Source organism: Barbus barbus (genome assembly GCF_936440315.1).
Source record: "Barbus barbus genome assembly, chromosome: 14".
NCBI lineage: Eukaryota > Metazoa > Chordata > Actinopteri > Cypriniformes > Cyprinidae > Barbus > Barbus barbus.
In genome coordinates this window covers 23,265,309-23,290,944 of record NC_136742.1, presented here as the reverse complement: position 1 = coordinate 23,290,944, position 25,636 = coordinate 23,265,309, and the positions used below count along the sequence as shown (strand labels likewise).

Sequence of the window (25,636 nt, the reverse complement as noted above, 5' to 3'; positions counted from 1 at the left end):
GATAGATAGATAGATAGATAGATAGATAGATAGATAGATAGATAGATAGATAGATAGATAGATAGATAGATAGATAGATAGATAGATAGATAGGTAGGTATTTGTTTTCTTTACTTGGTAGTGTTCTATTCTCCTGGTTTGTTATACAAGTGCTTTCATCCACCGGTTCTGTTACTAACAGCTTCCTCTTTTCAACTTGATTGCTCACCCCTTTCATCAACCTCTCTAATTTGGTGTTTAAATAAAGCAGTGGTTGTATGTGATGTTTTTGTGTATGTTCTTTAGAGGACTCTTTTTAAGCCTGTACGGATGTATAGCTTTAGCTATAGCTTTTAAAATTCCCTGCTTAGTGCCTGCTAGGCAATTATTGTCTCATAATTGTCTCATAAATGTTATTCTTATTAATAATAGTAATAGTAATGATAATAATACATGCATGAAGATTATATATGATTATATAACACCTTTTAATTCGCACATACACTACCTATCAAGAGTTTTAATTCTTGGTAAGATTATTTAAATGTTTTTCAGAGAAAACTCTTGTGCTCAACAAGACTGCATAAATGTTTTTTTGATCGAAAATACAATAATAAAAAAAAATATTGTAAAAGAACTGTTTTCTTTTTAAACTATTTAAATAGATTTTAAAATGTCATTATTTAAAATGTAAGTTATAATTTATGATGGCAAAGCTGAATTTTCAGCATCATTACTCCGGTCTTCAGTGTCACATGACCCTTCAGAAATCATTCTAAAATGCTGATTTGGTACTCAAGAAAAATGTCTCATCTTATTTTTGTGGAAACTGTGATACATTTTTTTTCAGATGACTTTGATGAATAGAGTTCAAAAGAACCTCTTAGAAACAGAAGTCTTTAGTAACATTATAATGTTTTTATTGACAGTTTTGATTAATTTAACAAATCTTAAATAAAAGTGTTAATTTCTTGAAGAAAAAACACTTACTGATCCCAAACTCTTGAACATTAGTGTATATGTAAAAAAAAAAAAGTGTTTCACCAATGTAGTCATAGCATTTCCAGTAATATTAGTCCTTATCTCTTATTTTTAGAACAAAACTAATTCTGATTCTTTGCATTGACTTTAGTTTTTGGGTCAAATCTGAGCAGTTAAGATGAGAAATCCATGTTAGATTATGTTGGCTGACCAGCACAGCTCCACTTTACTATCTACACATGCCAGCTTGATGCTGGATTAAAGTTTTAGATACTCTCCCTTCTGTTTTGTTGTCTAGGTTAAGCTCATCTTTAGGGCTGTATTTAATTCTCTCTCTCTGTCTCTGTTTTTGTCTGCAATTATATGATCCACTCTGCACACAGCAAGTACTGCAATTTTAGCAGCTACAGAGATTCAGGATGTAGCCGGGCCGGTCCTTAGTAGCACAGAAACGGCCCTCGACACTGAAGAAGACATTCCCACAACCACAGCTTCCTCCAAGGCTGGTGATGAGGATGGTGGACTCTTAATCGCTGCAACTCAGGACCTCCCTAAATTGCAAAACAAGCTTTCCTTATCACAAGACCCCCAGCTTGCCAATCAACAGGCCATGGAGACTCTGTCTGAGGGCAAGGCCCAAGGTTTGGGCTACCGGCCCATCCGCAGGGGTGCACCGAGGCCTAGCACGCACAAGCACTTTGACATCAATGAGCACCTGCCTTGGATGATAGTCCTGCTGCTTCTGCTGGTGCTGGTAGTGATCGTGGTGTGCAGCGTAAAGCGCAGTTCACGAGTGCTGAAGAAGGGTCCCAGACAGGATCCCAGCAGCATCATGGAGAAAGCCATCCACAAGAAGCCCAGCTCTCCAGCGCAGACCAAGGAGAGGTGGATCTACTACTCAAATGGACAGGGTGAGTTATGTTTTTGCAATTTTATAGACATAGTTCAGTGTTTTGTGTTTGCTTACAAAACATTTGTGATGGAAATAATATGAGATGGGAGGAAGACCTATATTTCAGAGCTTTTGTGAGCAAACTCAGAGATTCTCAGGGGAACACAATAGTTTTGTACACTATAGCATTAAAAAATATGTATTTTCTATCATCATGTCCTGTTAAAAGCTCCAGAACAAAATAGTCTGACTTTTTTTTTTTTTTTTTTTTTTTTTGTAATGTTTAATTTTTTAAAAAATAATTTTTCGTCAAAATGTTTGTTGAAAGTGTCATCAAAATACCCTATTAAATTGACCAGTCCAAACTATAAAAAAATCGATTTAAACTCCAAATTATAAAAAATATATTGCCAAAGTACGTATTTTCAGAGGGTGTGAAGTTTGTAGAGGTAAAAATGTGTACATAGTGTGAATAGCATTTACTGTAAGTGCTAATGTAAATTCAAATGTACATTAATGTTATCCAACCTGATAACTTTATTCTAGGTGATGTGTATTTTTTAATGTTAAAATACATTCTCCTATCCCAGCTTATCTGTAAGTAAATCATTCGTAGGTTGATTTTCACAGAAAACTGTAAACACTCTGATGGTTTCAAAACATTGCTCTGTTCAGTTGAGAATCCTGACCAGCACAGCACAGCACAGCAACAACAATGCAACCAGTTATGTCATTTTAAGGCGTGGCTACCTATTTGGCTGACCAATGGCAGGCAGGCAGAGTGTAGTCAAGTGTAGACACATTTCACCGGGGAACTAGATTGATGAATGTCATTTTATGGATTTATGAAAAAGTTAATGACTATAAGCTCTCAGGCAGATGCACAGACACCCAGGACTTTGCAATCTGAATAGTGATACAATGAAAATTATAATGCACTAGAGCATCTGTGGATCTGTCATCACACCAGTGTGTATCGTATTGAGAACTTCAACAGTTACGTAACGAAGACCAACGTCAAGATCACCTCTCGTGTTCTGTCAGTCACATGATCAGTCTGCTCCTTAGGTAGTATTTGCTTTACGTCTCTGGTGTTTCTCTTTCTCTTTTATTATTTATTTCACACTCTATGCCCCATAACCTGGTTGTTACTATGCATCAGAGGCTGTTAGGTTAGTTGGGACTGTGGCAACGGGCCCTGGCTTACTGTATATCAGCCTCAGATATCCTCCTGCGTGTGTATGCTTGAGCAGTTGGAACTAGATTATTCCAGTTCTTTGTGGTTTGAGAGCTAGAGGAGTGTATCGGTGGACATGACCTGGTGGGAGATGAGTGGAGGGACTGACTAATGTGGCATGAGAGGCCTGAATTCAGGGTGCCGCTGTATGTTCTGCGGTAACCTCACGCTAGAGCAAAAAACTAACCATAAGTTTTTATTATGCAACTCATCCCACATCATTTGTGCTAAAGATGTGACTGGTACATTAAATCATGTATAGGATAAAATGAGTAATCAAATGAGTGATTATATGTCTCATACTCCCATTGAAACAGGGAATGTCAGATCATAGAGACTTGCTGCTGGGATTTTTTCTGTTGGTCATCTCAGAGAATTTGTATGACCAACTGAACCCGATTGCGAAATCTGTGTGGGAAAACCTTTTGTCCTCATGAAAAGTTCCCAGTGCATTGGATTCCTATTGAAATGAATGGATTACTCTCACGAAACAATAAATCTGGCCACACCTTAACAACCTAGCACCCAAAATATACCCCAAAAAAAGGTACTGGATTTGAACTGAAATAATGAAATTATGACATTGATTTTTTTTTTACAGCTTTGTGGACTTCCAACAATTACTATTATTTAGATATTGCTATTATATATGATGAATAATTATCTGAACAAAATACAACACCACTTTAAGAGTAGTTTTATGATATGTTATTGTTAATTGGCCTTGAAAATAGTGGAATATCAAGGAAAGGGGGAACCAATGACCTGCTCACGATCGTAAAATGTAAAAAAATGTTAAACACTTCCACCAGGTGCAAAAAAAAAAATCACTTGCGCTATTTTTACTGCGGTGTTGTTCTCCCTTACACTCCTAAACGTGAACAATTTAATTGTTTATTGATTTCGGCGAGCAAAGAATTTATTACATGCTGAACTTTTGAATTAAACTGAGATAGTAGAGCCTCTTTGAATCATGTTAGAAAGCACAGGTAACCTTTACACAGCCGGTTGCCTTCGCAAACACAACACAAAACATTTCCCTAATCCATTCAAGGTGTGTAATTGGGCGGCCTGAAGTGCATGTGTGTCCGTTTACTACATTAGTGAAATAATGGCCATAAAGGGCCGCATGGGAAACATATATAAAGATGAAGGAGCGATCGTACAAATAATGAATTCTTTCATTGGAGGTATAACAAAGCACGCATAGCGGAGATCAAAGACATAGAACCACCCGCATATATGCCTCATATAACAACCTCTGCAATAGGTGTTATCTATAAAAGCCCACTGCCCAGAATCAGGGTGGGCTGGGGCTTTTATAAGAGACGATTAGGAACTTCATGGGTGAGCTCAACTTTGCCAGCATTTTGTTTAGGAGTCAGGGAAACTCGGGGGAAGCTTGTAGGATCCCCTTGCTAGTGAACCTCCCCTGGTCTTCATCAGGCGAGCGGTTTCATTATTTTGATGGGGAAGTGGTAATTAATGTGGCTGGTACGGTGTATGAGGAGTCAGGGATTTATAGGATGACTGCGTTGCCGCGAGACATTCCGGCAAAGCCACCACGGCGACTCACTAAAAGGGGGAAGTCCTGACTCCCTTTGAGGATTCCTTTGTTTTGCAGCCAACCTAGACCTGTTGCAGCTGGTTTGCCACCTCATTTGAATTCTCATATGAAGACGTTAAGCTTTGTTCTGTTGTAAACGGCTGTGGCTGATAAGCTAATGTCTTGCAAATGATAAGGTGTTTCTCCACTTTTACATAACGCCTCCCTATCTACAGCTGATATTAAGATGGATATACGGTGGTCCGATCACAAGTGGTCAGCCAGTGACAATTAAATATTGTCCAGAATTATGCAAAGCTTTACTTGAAACAATTGTTACTCAGAAATAGCAGAAATTGAAGAAATGCCAAGTATCATGTTAAATTAGTAGAAAAGTAGAAAGACTGAAATGGTATTTTCTTGTAAAATTCTCCAGTAATGTAAAAAATATAATGAAAAATAATTTGATTCAATGTACTTTTTGAGCATTTCCAGCAAATTTGAACAATACCATGATAATTTTGATCTCTATAACCGTGATATGAAATTGTCATAGTTTGATCGCTAGGATGCACTGTAATATTTTTTACAAATATTTAAATACAGTTTAACATAAAATATATATTGTATTTATGCAAAAATATAGGGGCTGGTAAGATTTTTTTGTTTGTTTTTGAATGAAGTCTCTTAGCTCATCAAGGTATGTTATTTACAGGTCCAATTTAAAAAAAAAAATATTGTGAAAAACTTCTTTTTTTTTTGTAACTTATTTCAAAAAGTGAAACTTTCATATATTCTAGATGCATGTAAAGTAAAACATTTCAAAAGTTTTTTGTTTTAATTTTCATGATTAGAGCTACTAGCTCAATATTAGTGTATTTACATTTGAGTTTCATTAAATGACCATCCCTACAGTATAAATTCTGGGTATTTCTTGTTCTTTGAAACCACAATAATGGGGAAGACTGCTGACTTGGCAATAGTCCAGAAGACAATCATTGACACCCTCCACAAAGAGGGTAAGTCACAGAAGGTCATTACTGAAAGGGGTGGTTGTTCACAGAGTGCTGTATCAAAGCATATTAAATACAGAGTTGACTGGAAGGAAGAAATTGGGTAGGAAAAGGTGCACAAGCAACAGGTATGACCGCAAGCTTGAGAATACTGTATAAGAATACTGTAAGTATTGCATTTCATTTGGAAATAAAGGTCTGGAGGACGACTGGAGAGGCACAGAATCCAAGCTGCTTGAAGTCCAGTAAGGAAGTTTCTGAAGTCAGTGATAATTTGGGGTGCCGTGACGTCTGCTGGTGTTGGTCCATTGTGTTTTATCAAGCCCAAAGTCAATGCAGCCGTCTACCAGGAGATTTTGGAACACTTTATGCTTCCATCTACTGACAAGCTTTATGGAGATGCTGATTTCCTTTTCCTGCAGGACTTTAGCACCTGCCCTCAGTGCCAAAACCACTTCCAAGTGGTTTGCTGACCATGATATTACTGTGCTTGATTGGCCAGCCAACATGCCTGACCTGAACCCCATATGGAATATATGGGATATTTTCAAGAGAAAGATGAGAAACAGTGGCTCCAGCAATCCAGACGACCTGAAGGCTCAATAGTGCCTCAGCAGAGCCACAGGCTGATCGCTTCCATGCCATTCCTCACTGATGCTGGAATTTGTGCTAAAGGAGCCCTGACCAATTATTGAGTGCATAAATGAACATACTTTAAAGAACTTGAACTTTTCTGTTTTGCAAATCCTTTTTTTGATTGATCTTAGGAAATATTCTAATATTTTGAGATACTGGATTTTTGACTTTCATGAGCTGTAAGCCCTAATCAAAATTTAAAACAAAAAAAAAAACTTTTAGAAATTTTTCAGTTTACATGAAATTAATCTAGAATATATGAAAGTTTCACTTTTTGAAATGTTACCAAAAAAATTAACTTTTTCATAATATTTTAAGTTTTATATATATTCAGGGAATCTTTCTATCTAGCTACCTCATCTTTATGTATTTATAATATTAAATATAATATATACAATATAGATAGATGATAGATGAATAGATTTACTGTATATATTTAAAGTAATATTATTAAATAGTAGTATAATAACAAATATTCAAGTCACATTAGTTTAAGAGTGTAAGAATAACATTGCACTTGCTGACTGAAACATTTGTAAGCAGGCTGTACATTCAGATAGTAGCGACACGTGTTTTCCCAGCATTCCAAACAAGTTGCCTTTGGGACTAGGGCTACCAAGTCCATCATCAGTACAGTCATAGACAGGGAAGGCATCACGCAACCCATCGACTTTGGCCTAAATCGTTCAGACCGAGCCCGTCCTCCTTTAACATGCTGTCATGCCGTAGCAACCTCTGGAAACAACAGTAGAGAGGATGGGCAGCCCGCAGGCCTTGGCATTTTTAGATCCGCAGTACAGTCTGTGGCACGCTATCCTCCTGAGAGCTCCAGTCAATTTGCTACAGATGGATCCCAAACAAGACCGATCTGGCTTACAGATAGATGCTCTAATACCTTCCAGCAGCAGTTGTCCCCTACAATCAACCTGTTACGCTGCACTCAGTCACGTTTATCTGCTGTAGAGACTAATTCAACATGGATTGCATTGATCTATGCTGTTTTACATTGGGCTCTCTTTATAAAAGCTTACAAGATTTGTGCTTTAACATTGTTTTTTTTTTTAGAAAACAAGAGTTTTTAAGAAACTGTAATATAAAGTTATTGATAAATTGAATTGTCTTACATTTTTTATACTTTACGATTGATTTTATTTATTTATTTTGTTTGTTTTTTGAAGTTGTTCTGTTTTACATTTTCACTGCATACACGTTTTATATTTTCAGTGCTTTTTTTATATAGTTTTTTGTTTTATTTCATGAGATTTTATTTTTATACTTTCTGTTTTTACTTAAATTTTTGTTAAAGTTTTAGTAATTTTTTTTTTTTTTGTCATATATGTAAATATGGACACATTATATTCAGTTCATTTTAAACTAAAGCAAATTAAGAAAACTACCTGAAATAAAATAAAATTAAGTTTTAAATATTTATTTATTTTCAGTTCATTTTTTTTTTTCAAGTAATAAAATTTTATTTATGGTTTTATTTTTATTTTTAGTCCCTTCCTCAGTATGAATCTGTGGGATTTTCCACAAAGTCTGGGGAAATTTTTTTTTTTTCTTTTTTTTTTTGGAACAATCACTTAATAGTAATTCTATTAATCTATTTGTGATTCTTGATTTCTCATTCTTGACTATAGCACAAATGATGTGAGATGATTTACAGCACATGCTGAAGTTTAATACTTTGGTTTAGGGCTGCACTGAGATCCCTAACCCTATGAGCAAAAATTAGTATCAAGTGGAAATATGCCATATATGTGAGTATAGTGTGAGTTAAAAAAAACAAAAAACAAACTTATCATGGCTCCCTGGGTTTGCTTCAGGGGTTCTCTCTTAAAAGGATTCCCTTGGAGGCATCTGTATGTCACTCTACACCAAAGTGTATAAACACAGGCATCAATCTAGGTCATTCATATAACTTTATCCATGGGACAGTATGTCCCACTGGAACCGCTGGTGTACTGTAACCCTAGAGCGCTGCCCTTCTGCACTGCATGATTCCATTCCACACTGTCTACTCTGTACTGCGCCAACAGCACATCATGCCAAGGTTGCATTTAATTTGATCAAAAATAAAGTAAAACAGCACCACTTTGAAATAATAATACAATTTAATAAAACTGTTTTATATATACAGGTGCTGGTCATAAAATTAGAATATCATGAAAAAGTTGATTTATTTCAGTAATACCATTCAAAAAGTGAAACTTGTATATTAGATTCATTCATTACACACAGACTGATATATTTCAAGTGTTTATTTCCTTTAATTTTGATGATTATAACTGACAACTAATGAAAGTCCCAAATTCAGTATTCCAGAAAATTAGAATATCAATTAAGACCAATGCAAAAAAAATGATTTTTAGAAATGTTGGCCAACTGAAAAGTATGAACATGAAAAGTATGAGCATGTACAGCACTCAATATTTAGTTGGGGCTCCTTTGGCCTGGATTACTGCAGCAATGCGGCGTGGCATGGAGTCGATCAGTCTGTAGCACTGCTCAGGTGTTATGAGAGCCCATGTTGCTCTGATAGTGGCCTTCAGCTCTTCTGAATTGTTGGGTCTGGCGTATTGCATCTTCCTCTTCACAATACCCCATAGGTTTTCTATGGGGTTAAGGTCAGGCAAGTTTGCTGGCCAATCAAGAACAGGGATACCATGGTCCTTAAACCAGGTACTGGTAGCTTTGGCAGTGTGGGCAGGTGCCAAGTCCTGTTGGAAAATGAAATCTGCATCTCCATAAAGTTGGTCAGCAGCAGGAAGCATGAAGTGCTCTAAACTTCCTGGTAGACGGCTGCGTTGACCTTGGACCTCAGAAAACACAATGGACCAACACCAGCAGATGACATGGCACCCCAAACCATCAATGACTGTGGAAACTTTACACTGGACCTCAAGCAACGTGGATTATGTGCCTCTCCTCTCTTCCTCCAGACTCTGGGACCTTGATTTCCAAAGGAAATGCAAAATTTACTTTCATCAGAGAACATAACTTTGGACCACTCAGCAGCAGTCCAGTCAAGACGCTTCTGACGCGGTCTCTTGTTCAAGAGTGGCTTGACACAAGGAATGCGACAGCTGAAACCCATGTCTTGCATACGTCTGTGCGTGGTGGTTCTTGAAGCACTGACTCCAGCTGCAGTCCACTCTTTGTGAATCTCCCCCACATTTTTGAATGTTTTTTTTTTCACAATCCTCTCCAGGGTGCGGTTGTCCCTATTGCTTGTACACTCTTTTCTACCACATCTTGTCCTGCCCTTCGCCTCTCTATTAATGTGCTTGGACACAAAGCTCTGTGAACAGCCAGCCTCTTTAGCAATGACCTTTTGTGTCTTGCCCTCCTTGTGCAAGGTGTCAATGGTCGTCTTTTGGACAACTGTCAAGTCAGCAGTCTTCCCCATGATTGTGTAGCCTACAGAACTAGACTGAGAGACCATTTAAAGGCTTTTGCAGGTGTTTTGAGTTAATTAGCTGATTAGAGTGTGGCACCAGGTGTCTTCAATATCGAACATTTTCACAATATTCAAATTTTCTGAGATACTGAATTTGGGACTTTCATTAGTTGTCAGTTATAATCATCAACATTAAAGGAAATAAACATTTGAAATATATCAGTCTGTGTGTAATGAATGAATCTAATATACAAGTTTCACTTTTTGAATGGTATTAATGAAATAAATCAACTTTTTCATGATATTCTAATTTTATGACCAGCACCTGTAACTATAATTTATTCCCGTGTTGTCAAAGTTGAATTTTCAGCAGCCATTACTCCAGTTTTCATTTTAATGTATCCTTGCTGAATAAACATAATAATAAAATAAAAAAAAAACATTTTGACCCCAAACATTTGAATGGTAGTGTATATCAACACACGGCATGCTGTACTGTGATATATCAGTACAGCTTGTCAAAGGTAATACATTGGGAGTGTTGTGTTGTGCATGTCTTTTGAGGTTCAAACTACAGTTTACATTAGGTAAACATAGGATTGACCTTTCCTCTCATTCTCTAGGTGTTGACATCTTGAAGCTGGTGGCAGCACAGATTGGCAGTCAGTGGATTGACATGTATAAGTCTCTGGCTAATGCCACCGAGCGAGAGGTGGCCGCCTTTTCCAACGGCTACTCGGCTGATCACGAGAGGGCATATGCTGCTCTGCAGCACTGGACCATACGCGACAGTGACGCCAACCTGGCAAAGCTGATCAATGCCCTTCACCGCCAACGCCACATTGACGTGGTGGACAAGATACGTAGTGTCATGGAAGACGATCCTCAGGTGAGCAACTTTAGATTTTAGATTGACAATGAAGTTTTGTGAAAAAACTAATGTTTTTGGTTACAGATACCATTGTAAACATGAGGGTTTTAGCAGTTAGCCATGATTGAACATGGCAGCATCCATTAGGCCAGGGGTTCTCAAGCTGGAATCTGGGAACCACCAGGTGCAAGAAAATGCTGTGGAAATGTTTAGAGAAAAGCAATGGAATTAATAAATAAATAAATAAAATAAATAAATAATAAAAAAGATTAAACAATCTATAAACAAATAAATTGTTTTAAAATAGAAAATTATTAAAATAAATCAGAAAGGAAAATAAATGAATATAAAATGAAAATAAACAGTAAATTCATATATTTGATTAAAATAATGAATAGCTAAATAAACAAACTATTGCTTAAAATAAATAACATTTAAATAATTAAAACAAATATAGTTAAAATAAATATTTAATCATTTACGTATTTATTAAATATAAATCGGTAAATAAATAACTAAAGCAAAACAATTGAAAATAATAAACTTGTTAAAAGTAAATAAATACTTTTTGATTTTAAATATAATACAACTGACAGTATAGTACTACTGAACATTTTATGCAGAAAAACGTAATGTAACAATCGAAACTAAATATTTAGCAAATATGTTACACGTATTTATCTTTTTCATTTTTTCAAATAAATTGTATTAAAAATGATTTTAAATAAATCAAAAAGGAAAATAAATGAATATAAAATGAAAATATATAATAAATTAATATATTTGATAAAAATAAATAGTGAATAGCTAAATTAACAAACTATTGCTTAAAATAAATAACATTTACATAATTAATTCAAGTAAATAAAGATAATATAAATATTTAGTCAAGTACTTATATATTAAATAAATAAGCAAAAACAATTGAAAAACATATTTTGGGGGTCTGTGGATTTTTAAAAAAATAGGTTTTTAAAAATGGTTTACATTTTATTGTAATAAGTGTTTGTATTGTTGTATCTTAGCAAACATCAAACCTGTCCTGCCATGGTCATGCCACAAGCTGCTGTATTAGTCAGGCCACAATAACGGATCAAATACTCATGTGTATATTGTCTTACATAACACACACCCCAGGTCTAATAACACTCAACTTGGATAATACGTGCGCAGAAGAGTAAACAAACCACATGAGTGCATCGTGACTCCTGGCTGCATCCTATTGAGCTGCAATACTAATGACAAAAGCCTGACAGACTACCTGAGATGGAGGATCAGTCGTCAACTTTCATTTTAGAGTTTACAGCCTTTCCTGTGTGCAGATATTATAAAGGCCACTTTATTTACTCTGCCCTTGTTTCAAGGTCATAGCAGATGGTGAAGTTAAGGCTTTTGGACTCATTTTGATGCCACTGATATGACAAAGATAAAAGTGAGATAAAACTCTCAGACTTATTTATATGTCTGCCTGTCAACGCCAACTCATAATGACCTAAGTGCGGGTGTTGACTTTCACTGAACGTTTGTGTGTAAAGGCAGAGCAATGTCATCTCTCTGCGGAGCACATCCTGTTCACCGTTTTAAAGTAATTCTCATGTTTACTTCATTTGTCCTCATATTTTGTTTATAAATCCGTATGTTTAAATGAATAGTTCACCTATAGATTAACATTAAAAAAGATATAAAAATATAAACACATGAATATTATATATATATACTGTATATATATATTCATCAGTAACAACTAACCAACGTTGCCAGTGAAATGTAGTTTAAATTATGCCAAAAAAAAAAAAAGCTAAATAAAAATATAGAGGCTTCCTTCCACATCTAAGGTCCAGCCTCAATGAAATCAACAAGCACATTATTCTAACCACACAGTCTACTGTTCAGACAAGTTGCATGTCGCAGGAAGGAGGATGGGTGTATACCCAAATATCTTCTCTATTCATATCCAGCACACAAGCTGTTGGTAAATGCATGGAACCACAACATGGGAGCCGCCTTGAACGCTGTGCCATCACCCACCAGGACACAAGCCACAGATGTGGAAAGTGTGTCACTACCACACTGATCTTATTAGCCGCAGCTAACACTGCTCCAGACTCAACAAGACCACCTACAGCACACAGTGCATGGTCCACAGCTTGGTAGCGGAACTTCAACATTACACAAAAAAAAAAAGTTTTTTTCAAGAGAAAGAAAAGTTCTTTGATTCTGCTTAACGGTCTGGAAACCTGTCATAACGTGTTATATAAATAGTAGCACGGGACAGACTGAGTGTTGGTGACGTCTTCTAAAAGTTTTGGGGCTGTTTGGCTGGCGTCCATGATGAGTGGAGCACCGGGTGTGTTTATCCTCTGAGGGCCCTTATCTGAGGTTTACTTGCATTCCGAGTCCAAGTGGTATGACTTTGTATCCTTTGTAATTCATAAAAGTGCATGTCATTCTGTTTATAGGCAGTAAAAGAACTTAAAACATATGATTCCGGGAGAACTCTGTGTGTATATGAAATTATAAAGTACAAGAGATCAAACATTTGAAGAAATTATGCATTTTACTTCCCAGACATTTGGAAACAAGAAGGAACATACCTAAGTTCAAATGTCATTTAATTAAAAGACTCATTTAATTTGATACTAATGTTTTTCTATTTCTTACCGCGTGCAATTCATTCTCCTGACGCGAGGTTATGTGGAGCTACATGTGATTTGATCTACAAACATGTGGCTCTGATGAATGCTGCTCTGTCATGATAATGATGTTTCATCCTCATTGCTGCATCATTTTCATTCAGCATTGCTAATTCAATATCAGATCTTGTAAGCACCATTGTGTTTTTGCTCAGAGAAAGAGAGAATGCCCTGACAAAGCCCATTTAATTCTCGCATTCGCATTCTTTTAAAGGGATGTTCACCACAGATATAAAAGTCCTGTCATTAGTTACTCACCCTCATGTTGCTAAAAAACTTGTATAACCTTCTTTCTGCAGTTGAATACAGTCAGAGAGGATGGAAAATCGAAGATTTTTGGATTTTTTTTGTTTTGTTTTGTTTTTTGCCATAGCATGAACTAAACTAAAATACATGGATTGCAGGGTTCCAAGGTAGAAGAAAATGGGTATATCCAACTAAATTTCACTTGTGAAAGCCAGTTTGGGACCATTTGTTGGTTAGTAGTTACTAATAAACTTATATTTCCTGTGAATTAAAAATATGAATATTTTATAATATTTAAAAATTCACAAAAGGAATCAGAGAAAATGGTAATGTTTCTTTTTCCATACAATGAAAGCGAATGGTGATCAGGTACTTAGTTTTTACAAATAAACATCAAATTAAATAGACAAAGTATGATAAAATAGAAATACAATACAAGAAGAAAAAAAAAATGTAGGGTTCCAAATAATAAGGTTGCTAATTTGTATTAGACAGTTCTAATACAAATGATATGGATTTAGCAATAATGTAATTTATATATATATATATATATATATATATATATATATACATATTACCATTCAAAGGTTAGAGGTTTTTGAAAGAAATTAATACTTCCATTCAGAAAAGATGCATTAAATTGATGAAAAATGGCAGTGAAGACTTTAAAGTATTATAAAAATGTATCTTTGATTAATAGAAAGTTCACATGAACTGATATATATATATATATATATGTATATGTATAATGTGTGTGTGTATATATATATATATATATATATTTTAGTGGTGTCAAAATTAGTGCGTTAACGCAGGTGATTTTAATTTTTTTAGTTTCACAACTGCTAAATAATTGAATTTATTCAGACGCAGAAGCAGAAGGTCTTTACAAGCACATCAAACGGGACACTTTTCAGACGCGCACTTCAACTTCACTTCAGCGCCAGGCGCAAGTCAAACGAGCGCGGAAACGGTACCGGTGACAAGAACATCAATGAACTGCGGTCAGATGAGATGTTGTCAGGCCATATGTCAGTAAAAACTAATCTCCCTGTCCTGTCAGCCGTTAATCTGTGCTCTGCTCGTAGCGCGTGCTCTTCAAGTGCATGCATAAATGTGCCGGCACGCGCTGTATTAGGCTATATTAAAGCGCTGTATCATATTCAAACCCAAATGAAACTAAGAGAATGCAATGTTGTAGTTTTGTCGTCAGTTAAGTCATGAAGTTACAAAAGAAGGCGATTAAAGCTGCCTTAAATATTTGCATGCACAGTTTTATTATATGAGTCACATTTAAAGCAGTGTCAGAGCCGCACCAAATTCAGTTTTTTAAGTAGCAGCCAAAATAACCAGCTGCTGTGATGCATGTTAATCAAAGAACAATATTAAAAAGAGGAAATCAATAACTTCTGTAGTTTTAAGCTTTATCTTATTTAGAATTTAGTGTTTGATAACTTTATTCAATTAGACTATATTTTCATGCTGAAGGGCACAGGTATAGGCTATATGACATTTATTATAATGGGTTTATGTGAAGATTGTTTTAAGTTCATTTAAATTAGAAGTTATTTTTTAAAGTCTAATAAATGTTAAATTGATAGCTCTCAATTATACTGTAATGTTGAATGGCTATAGTCAGTGGTTAAATATTAGGGGAAAAAATCCATAGAGACATCAGTTGGTATGATACTTGCATTCAGTCATAAAAAAGATACAAATATACTTTGTTGTTTCTATATTAATTTGAAGATTTAATATGAAATTATTACAATATAAAAGTATAATTAAAAACTAATCGCGATTAATTTCAGAAAAAGTTTTTTTATCGATTGACAGCACATATATACAGTCTTGGTCAGAATTAATGGCACCCTTGGTAAATATGATCATAGAAGGCTGTGAAAATTCATCTGCATTGTTAATCCTTTTGATCTTTTACTTAAAAAAATCACAAAAATCTAACCTTTCATTGGAGAATAAGAATTTAAAATGGGAGGAAATATCATTATAAAATAAATGTTTTTCTCTAATCCACAATTAACAGTACCCTTTTATTCAATACTTTTTGAAACCTCCATTTGCCAGTTAAACAGCTCAATTTTCTCCTATAATTCCTGATGAGGTTAGAGAACACCTGAGAAGAGATCAGAGACCATTCCTTCATCCAGAATCACTCCAGACCCTTCAGATTCCCAGCTCCATGTTGGTGCTTCCCTTCAGTTCATCTCACTCATTTTCTACAGGGTTCAGGTCAGAGGACTGGAATGGCCATAGTAGAAGCTTGGTTTTTTTTTGGACCAATTTTTGTGAGGAGTGAGGAGAATTTTTATTGAGACCCTCCCAAACAACATGTGGTGATGTAGGGGCTGTTTGACAATTTCTTTTAAGGTTTTCTGACCCTGAAACTCAACCTTTCTCTACAATTCTCCAGCTGTGGCCCTTGGAGAGTCTTTAGCCACTCAAACTCTCCTCCTCACCGTGCATTAGGACGATATAGACACACGTCCTCTTCCAGGCAGATTCATAACATTTTCTGTTGATTGGAAATTCTTAATTATTGCCCTGATGGTGGAAATTTTCACTGCTCTAGCTCTTTTCTTAGCCACTTCGCTAATTTGTGAAGCTCCATTATCTTTTGCTGCACATCAGAAATATATTCTTTGGGTTTTCTCATTTTGATGGATGATTAAGATCATTTTGACTTTGTTTTCCCTCTTATTTATATTTCTGTGAAACAGGAAGCCATAGCTTGATAATTTCATGTTCATAATTCCCCTGGAGTGCTCAATATTATAAATATGAATGGGAATATACTTCAGAGATATTTTACTCATAAGAATTTCTAGGGGTACCAATAATTATGTCCAACGTGTATTTGAGAAAAACATTTATTTCATAATGAGATTTTCCCCCATTTTCTGTTGTTTTAGTTCAATGAAAGGTTGGATGTTTGTGATAAAAAAATAAATAAAAAAAGATCAAAAGGATTAATAATGCAGGTTTATTTTCAGAGCCTTCTTTGATCATATTTACCAAGGATGCCAATAATTCTGATCACCACTGTATATATGACCCCAACGTTTTTGCATTGTTGTGTATATTTTACAGTACAGTGCAGTTTAGTATATTAGTTCAGTATCTACCTGAAATTAGGCATTTATTTTAGACAGTATGTATATAAATATATATGCTATTAGTTTTAAGATTTTTTTTCTCATTACTGCAATGTTTTTTACAATTATTTTTGTTTTATATATATATTTTAAATAATTATTATGGATAATTGTCCTTCATATTATAGTAATTTTGTATTAAAACATGCTTAATTGGCATGAAAATAATGCCTCATTGCCAAAAATCTAAATTATCCCTTTTTTGTTCTTTTTTGGGGGGCATGATGATTGCATTTAGATATAGACGGATAAACAATTTGCCAGCAATGCTCACCAGAGAGATGCATCTGTAATTGCTGCACCCATTCTGGCTTCCCTTGTAAAAAGTGGCTATTTTTGTATCTTGCATGTGCTGCGGCACACTTACTTCCTTCCTTTCGGCACTAATGCATGATTTCATTGACAGGGTGGAGCAGTGTTATCTGTTAGCTTAGTTCCTACTGTTGATGTGTGCCAAAATACAAGATTTCTGAAGTCAAAGAAAACTCACATCATTGCATAAATGTAGTGTACTGAATTTGGACAGGTAACTACCTGTTCAGTGAAATTACTTTACTTACTTTTAGTCATTTAGCAGACGCTTTTATCCAAAGCGACTTACAAATAAGAAAAAGTAACTAAAACTAAAAATTAACACTCTGTAAATACTCTATACACACCCATTTAAGAAAATACAGAAATTAAATAAAATTGACAAATGCATACAACATTTCAATAGTAAACATATAAAGGGAAAAAAATAAAATAAAAAGCGATACTTATATCCTTTGCCGGTGTCCTAGCCCGGTGGAGTCGGACGGTAGAGTCGATGGTCTTTACACTCTTTACTTTTAGTCATTTAGCAGACGCTTTTATTCAAAGATTACCAGATTTTCTCAGGAAAAAACACAAACACAATAGCACAAACAATGTAAGGACAGTGAAATATCCGAGTTCTGTAATGCTCCATTACTCATGTATTATCTCGCTTGACCTCTTGTGTTGCCATTTGCCTGGTGGTGTCTTTGAGTTCAGAGCTGTTTTTCTCTGTGTGGGCTGACTAATGAATGACTAAATGTGATCTCTCTCCGTGGCACTCAGAGTAATGGTCTGCCTTTTTATGTGGCATTGATTATTCACTGCTGATTCCAAGGGAAACTTTCCCCGGAAATGGAGTGGTTTCCGTCCTTCCTATAATTTGGATGTTCCACTTCAGAAGTTTGAATACCTGCCCATCCTATTATATGCTTCCTTGAATAGCTTATGTCAGGATTTCCCAATTGGAGAGTCACCAGTGCATTCTTAAGAGTCACCAAGTCTATACTTTAGCTACATTACAATCAAATAACTTTCAGATAACCCACCCGATCAAACTACGCACACAAGATGTCATATTTAAATTGGGCCTGCATATGGATTATGCTGAGCATGTTTGTGGGTACATTCACTTAATATGCATAGTTTGCTAAAATGGTGGCCACATTTGCCTTTAGTGTCCAGTAAAGACTGTGGTAATAAAATCCGGACTGTACCGACTTCCTATGAAGTGACTTGTTCTCGGAAATGCACCATTAATGTTCCAACAAACTGGCATAACAAGTATGCTTTGCACACAGGGGGGTTTGTGACTGTAATACAGGCCATGTGCTCTGTGGGCAGTGAATTTCTGGCTGTACTGGATCTTTTTCATCTGTCTTCCCCTGCCGCAAAGGCCAACTGGGACAGGACTCATGTGGGTGGTCCAGGGCTGTGAAGGCTGAACCCTTTGTGCTGACCCGGCCGTGAGCACATAGTGATACACTTGTAGAGCCCACACATTAATATAGTCATCGCTGTCTATCAGCAAAGACCCTCGTTCTTTCAAATCCATTACTCACGTAATAGTTGTTCCAAGAAAACTTTGTTTGTTCTGATAGGATACACTTGTGGGTTCAGAACAGCACGAAAAAGAATCTCTATAGAAATGTGTGCCAGAATGATGTTCTCATCGCTGTCATTAATATGTACTGTGACACCTCTTTTCACATAGGTTGACCTGAACAAGCTAATGACGGCTGTGAATGTAAGCCATTGTCTGAGCCCTAGCCATAAGCCTTTAGAGTCACCCAGTGTGGTGGTGGAGCAGTCCCCCATGGAGCGCACCAAAGGATTCTTCACCGACGAATCAGAGCCGCTGCTGCGCTGTGACTCCACTTCCAGCAAGGACTCTGCCCTCAGCCGGACAGGCTCTTTCATAACCAAAGGTAAACGCACATGGATAAACACTAGGAAGAAAAACTGCTAGAAAAACACACCATTAAAAAGTTAGTAGTACTAAACATATAATGATATATAAAAATACAACCGGCTGATCAAAATGTCACACTTTAAATTAAAATATAAAATTTATATATAGTGTAATTGGTCATTTAAGAGCTCTGAATTTCTCAGAGATATAAACCATTTTCACTGAATACTTGGATAGTGTTTAATGTTTAATTTATTTGATTTTTTACTGCATATGGCCTCCTTATGGATGTTTTATGTTTCTGCATAGTATGTTGAAACATTTCAAATATGCAAACAATTTATTGTTACCTTTTTAATTGCGATAGATAGATAGATAGATAGATAGATAGATAGATAGATAGATAGATAGATAGATAGATAGATAGATAGATAGATAGATAGATAGATAGATAGACAGATTAGAATGTGATTCATTGCCCCTTGAGTGAAATAGATTTTAATAATGTTTATTAATATTTTTTTAATATTAATATTTTGTTCTGTTCTCATAATTTAATCATTTCAACTAATGAATGTGTGATTAAATTCAAATTGAATTGTTTTTGCACCGTTCGTGTGGTGAAAGGTACTGTAGTAATATCTTATATATCGCCCCCTTGTGGATGCTTTATGTTTCTGCATTGTATGTTCAACCATTTCAAATAATTCAATAATTTCAATCTAGAAATGTTAACTTTTTGATTGCTAGACCCTTTAATACTTATGTATTGATCATGTATTAAATACAATTTAGTAATTTTATTTTATATTAGTAAAATGTTGAAATCTTAATACATAACAATAAATGTGTATATTTTAAAAGATTTAGTCTTATTAATATAAATATTCTGTTCTCATAATTAATAAATAAAGTAATAAGATAAAATTTGAAATGACAGTTAAGTGTCCTACATTGTTCAGGGAAAGATTTAAACAGGTTTGCCCAAACTAGAGTGTTTGCACTTTTAATGTGGTAAAAGCAAATATGTTGCCTCCTTGTGGATGCTTTATGTCCCACTGTTAAAATATACAAACAATCATAAGAAATGCTAGTTTTTTGTTCTTGAGCTGTGATTTATCATTACACCATCTCCTATTAAATATGAAACTTTTCTTAAAAATTTGCACTCTTCTTTTAGTATTTGGCTAATAAGACTATAATGAATAATAAATCCTACAATGTTTGTTTTATTAATGACAACACTCAATCTTCTGTCCCGCAGAGAAAAAGGACACGGTGCTGCGGCAGGTGCGTCTGGACCCCTGTGACCTGCAGCCCATCTTTGACGATATGTTGCACATTCTCAACCCTGAGGAGCTCCATGTTATTGAGGAGACCCCGATGGCAGAGGACAAGCTGGACCGCTTGTTCGAGATAGCAGGGGTGAAGAGTCAAGAAGCAAGCCAGACGCTGCTCGACTCAGTCTACAGCCACTTGCCTGACCTTCTGTAGATCTTTACAACATCTCACTATTGTCAGCTACAGAAACAAAGTAACGGGCACACAGATGTGCACTCACTCCGTTCCATTGTGTCATTCGGTGACATGCACGTAATATTAAAACCTCTGGAATGCTCAGACAGGAGTTTATCTGCAATCAAAGCCGCTCCTTGTGCTAGAATTCACAGAGCGTGGGTGAAGCGTTCTCTTGTTTGTGAGCTCTTGACTGGATACAGCTGGTGTCAATACTATAACCTCTCTAACATGCAGCATATTCTTGCACACACCTCAGCATGATGTCTAACTCAAAGCTACAGTGGGGCAAATAAGTATTTGATACACTGCCGATTTTTCAAGTTTTCCTACTTACAAAGAATGGAGAGATCTGTAATTTTCATCGTAGGTACACCTCAACTGTGAGAGACAAAATATAAAAATAAAATCCAGAAAATCACATTGTGTGATTTTTGAATAATTAATTTCCATTTTATTGCATGAAATAAGTATTTGATGCAATAGAAAAATAGAACTTTATATTTGGTACAGAAACCTTTACAATTACAGAGGTCAGACGTTTCCTGTAGTTCTTAACCAGGTTTGCACACACTGCAGCAGGGATTTTGGCCCACTCCTCCATACAGGTCTTCTCCAGATCTTTCAGGTTGTGGGGCTGTTGCTGGGCAACACGGAGTTTCAGCTCCCTCCATAGATTTTCTATTGGGTTCAGGTCTGGAGACTGGCTATAGGCCACTCCAGGACCTTGAAATGCTTCTTACGGAGCCACTCCTTAGTTGCCCTTGCTGTGTGTTTGGGGTCATTGTCATGCAGGAAGACCCAGCCACGACCCATCTTCAGTGCTCTTACTGAGGGAAGGAGGTTGTTGCCCAAAATCTCGCGAAACATGGCCCCATCCATCCTCCCCTCAATACGGTGCAGTCATCCTGTCCCCTTTGCAGAAAAGCACCCCCAAAGCATGATGTTTCCACCCCCATGCTTCACGGTTGGGATGGTGTTCTTGGGATTGTACTCATCCTTCTTCCTCCAAACACGGCGAGTGGAGTTTATACCTAAAAGTTATATTTTGGTCTCATTTGACCACATGAACTTCTCCCATGCCTCCTCTGGATCATCCAGATGGTCTTTGGCAAACTTCAGATGGGCCTGGACATGTGCTGGCTTAAGCAGGGGGACCTTGCGCGCGCTGCAGGATTTTAATCCATGACGGTGTAGTGTGTTACTAATGTAACCGTTGAGACTGTGGTCCCAGCTCTCTTCAGGTCATTGACCAGGTCCTCTCGTGTAGTTTTAGGCTGATCCCTCACATTTCTCAGGATCATTGATACTCCACGAGGCAAGATCTTGCATGGAGCCTCAGTCCAGGGAGATTGACAGTCATCTTGAATTTCTTTTATTTTCTAATAATTGCGCCAACAGTTGTTGCCTTCTCAAGCCGTTTGCCTATTGTCCTGTAGCCCATCCCAGCCTTGTGCAGGTCTACAATTTTGTCCCTAGTGTCCTTAGACAGCTCTTTGGTCTTGCCCATAGTGGAGAGGTTGGAGTCTGATTGATTGATTGAGTGTGTGAACAGGTGTCTTTTATACAGGTAATGAGTTCAAACAGGTGCAATTAATACAGGTAATAAGTGGAGGATAGGAGGGCTTCTTAAAGACAAACTAACAGGTCTGTGAGAGCCAGAATTCTTGCTGCTTGGTAGGTGATCAAATACTTATTTCATGCAATAAAATGGAAATGAATTATTCAAAAATCATACATTGTGATTTTCTGGATTTTTTTAAATATTCTGTCTCTCACAGTTGAGGTGTTCCTACGATGAAAATTACAGATCTCTCCATTCTTTGTAAGTGGGAAAACTTGAAAAATCGGCAGTGTATCAAATACTTATTTGCCCCACTGTATATAACATAATTTATGAATCGATTTTGTAAATTGTTAAATCAAGCATTTAGTCCTTTTGATGTTATGTTAAAATGTTTTTTTAGTACTACTTACAGATTAACGCATCCTAATGAGCAAAGTATTTTTGTTCCCTTTGTTTGTTCTTTTGTATGTTCTCAAGTAATACCACTGTAGCTTTTTTTAGATACTAATTTGGGGTTTTATATGATTTCTAGGGCATTGAAAATCATTCCAACTGGTTATGATACAAATCATGACTGTGTTTTATGTGCATTCACTATACAACTCTCAAAAGCTCCATTCCCATGTGCTTTTCCAGTAAAAGAGGACAAGAAGCAAGTATGATCGCCAAGTAATTTCACTCAGGCTAGAGTACCACCAAAAAAAGTCTATTTCACAACATTTAAATGTAGCATTTCAGTATTGATATTGCAGATGATGATATGTAGTACAGAGAGAATGTCTCTGTTAAAATCTGTTAAATCAAGTCACTCTGGTGCTAGAAACTCTATGGGATAGTGGTCGATTGTATCGCAGTAACAGGGTGTTTATGGTCATTTTCACTGCTGAACTTTAAAAAAAATTCAAACGTGGGTCAAGATGAAACAGCAGCTGTATTGACTCTCCTGGATCTCAGGAAGAGTGTCAGATGAGCTGTTTGGAAACAAACAAGGACAGAATCATGGAGTGGAAAGCTAATATGTATTCTAATGGGCTGTTTTAAAATGTAACACATGTAACCAAGACATGTATTATTATTGTAATGATCATGTAACCTGGGAAATCAACAGATTAAAGTTTTTTTTTTTTGTCATAACATGTGGTTGTTTTCATGTGGTATTTTTTATAAATAGTTTATCCTGAGCTTTCATTTTTGTTTTGTCCATGAGCTGCACTCATTTCTGATTGACATAAAAGTGCTTGAAGTTCAAGTTTGTGGAGACATGCACATTTTAATGAACATGGTTTCCTTAGGAGGAAATATTTTTTTTATCTATCAGTCTCCGGTAAGCCTATCAGATGCATGATAACTATCTGACATGAAACCGTCATTGGCTGATATGAAACATATAACCGTGTCCTTCCTCATTCTTATTTTACTTTGACCTGAAAAGGCATTTTTAATATTTTCCACCTGCTTTTCTCAGCAAGTCAGCTTTTTTATGGTGGTTAAGCCCAATAGATTTATACGTGCACCCCTAGTTTTCTTCCTCTTCTCTAAAAGACCATTTCTCCCTTTGCATTGAACTTTGAGCTCCGTAACTTTGTAGATGTTGTTTATGCTCACACAGCTACATTACACACTAACAAAAGTTAAAAAGGTGAAATCGTATTATATGACCCCTTTAATGCACTTACAGTCGGGTTCTTTTGTGAACGTTTCTCTGCATCTGCCTTAGATGGGAGGCAAATTCAGATTTGTATGATGATTATGTCCATACATAATATATACTTGAAACCTTTTCACTTATAAACACCATAAAACACCTTTAACATCCGAAGAACCTTTCTGTTTCACAAAATGTTCTTTGTGGCGTAAGAAGGTTCTCCAGATTATAAAAAGCTAAGAAAGAAATATTCTTTGAAGAACCTTAGACTGAATGGTTCTTTGTGGAACTAAAAATGGTTCTTCTATGGCATCGCTGTGAAGAACATTTTGAAGCACCTTTATTTTTAAGAGTGCAAGTCATTTTATCCACTAATCTCATAAGAAGTTTTTCTGGTAATTTTAGGCACATTTGTCCCTTATCACATGAGAGGAATATGCCTATTATCATGATAATGGCTGTCTGATATGTACAAGCCGTGTTGCTGATATGTTGCATGTCCTTTTCATTCTTATTTTAATTTAATCTGAAAAAGACAGTGTATGCTCAAGCTCACAGGAATTCAAAAAGAATATATATAAAAAAACTAGATATTTTATTACGATGGTTATACGCTATTATTACACATACTGTAGCTGATATGATATTGTGTATAACAGGAATAAAGTAGCTATCCTAAATATATTCATGTAAAAACCAGGAACATTTTGAGTTAAAAAAAAAAAAAAACCTGCCTGGAGTATCAGCTTCTTGAAATCTTCACTTGTAACCTTAACAACCCTGGAAAACACACACACACACACACACACACACACACACACGCACACACACACACACGCACACAGGAATGCAATCAGTCAGGAACTGAATCACTTGTCAGTTTTCTTCACTTGTCACTTGTCTTTCTCATGTTACATTTGCTGTCATCTTCTTATCAAAACAGACTATACTTTTTAATTAGGTATTAAGCAGTCTGAAATCTTAGCAGAAAGAATACTTGCAATTGTATTATTCCAATCAGGCATGTGTTCTGTAGGAGGATAATCATTTTTAACAGATTACGTCATAGTTCAGAGCATCATATCAGCTATTTTTTTTCTCCTAGAAGCAAGGTAAGAATACTAAATTTGTTTAGAATGTCACGTGTGTGTGTATATACACAATATTGCTCTAAAGTAAGAAATCAGAAAGATTTTTTTAAAGAAGTCTCTTATTGCTTATCAAAGCTGCATGTGTGTGTAGGCATATATAAGGGATAATCAACGGCTAGCCGTGCATTAAAAGGATTTTACATATGCATAGGCCATATAGGCCATATGCATGTGTGTATACTTTATGTATAGAAGATAAAATATGTACAAAACAATATATATTTTCTTCAAAATATCTTCTTTTATTTTCCTCAAAAGAAAGATGACAGGTTTTAAACACCATAAGGGTGAGCAAATAATGACAGAATTGTTATTGTCCCTTTAATGTGTTTTTTAATAATATGGAATATTATATTTTTAAACTGCAACATATAACTTTGTAAGGTTAAAAATGAACAAAAATGAGACATCAGTGTGATGTCACGTCTCTAAACAGCTGCTATGGGCTGTGTGGGTGTAACTTTGTTCTTAGCTTGAATTTAAACTTGTCATCTATGGCTGAGTTCATCTGTAAAGTTCTAAACTGTTAACATTTGCAGAATCGCCTGCTGTCAAAACCAGGTAACCTCTAGTTGCGGAGAGCCAGTAACCCGTGCTTGTAAGCCTAAATATCGCATGGCTTTTAAAGTGGCGAAATATGCTGAAGTGATAATAATTTAACTACAATATCTGTAGGAATAAAGATTTCTTGTTGTTTTTTCCCTGTTTTGCTGCGGTCAGTCAGGTAAATTGCACTTCTTTTCTTTATCTGATCTTACGGTTCAATCTTTAAAAATAAACATTAGAAACGTGATTTATTTTAAAACATTTACATTTTTATTTTGGTCAGAACAAACGCGACAGTTAGGCCTATGTTATGTATGTGAATGTAAAATGACAGATCCA

General features: G+C 35.8%; 2 protein-coding genes across 3 annotated transcripts in view; both read left to right on the top strand.

Moving 5' to 3' along the window:
• The window catches only part of LOC306880136 (tumor necrosis factor receptor superfamily member 21-like), a 29,822-nt gene extending 6,735 nt beyond the window's left edge, over positions 1–23,087 (top strand). The window contains exons 3-7 of one of the 2 annotated variants that reach the window (XR_013785051.1): positions 1,344–1,871; positions 10,308–10,573; positions 18,676–18,889; positions 20,138–20,711; positions 22,199–23,087. Coding sequence is in view for 1 of the 2 variants with exons in the window: in XM_079433464.1 (XP_079289590.1) it covers positions 1,344–1,871; positions 10,308–10,573; positions 18,676–18,889; positions 20,138–20,367 (1,238 nt within the window). In the remaining variant the exon portion in view is untranslated. Of the gene's footprint in view, positions 1–1,343; positions 1,872–10,307; positions 10,574–18,675; positions 18,890–20,137 lie in introns of both variants that reach the window. The other variant, XM_079433464.1, reaches the window with a different exon arrangement.
• A 1,401-nt stretch (positions 23,088–24,488) lies between these two features.
• Positions 24,489–25,636, top strand: part of LOC306880052 (adhesion G protein-coupled receptor F5-like) — a 33,517-nt gene continuing 32,369 nt past the window's right edge. The window contains exon 1 of the mRNA XM_079433329.1: positions 24,489–24,712. The gene's annotated coding sequence lies outside the window, so the exon portion shown is untranslated. The remainder of the gene's footprint in view (positions 24,713–25,636) is intronic.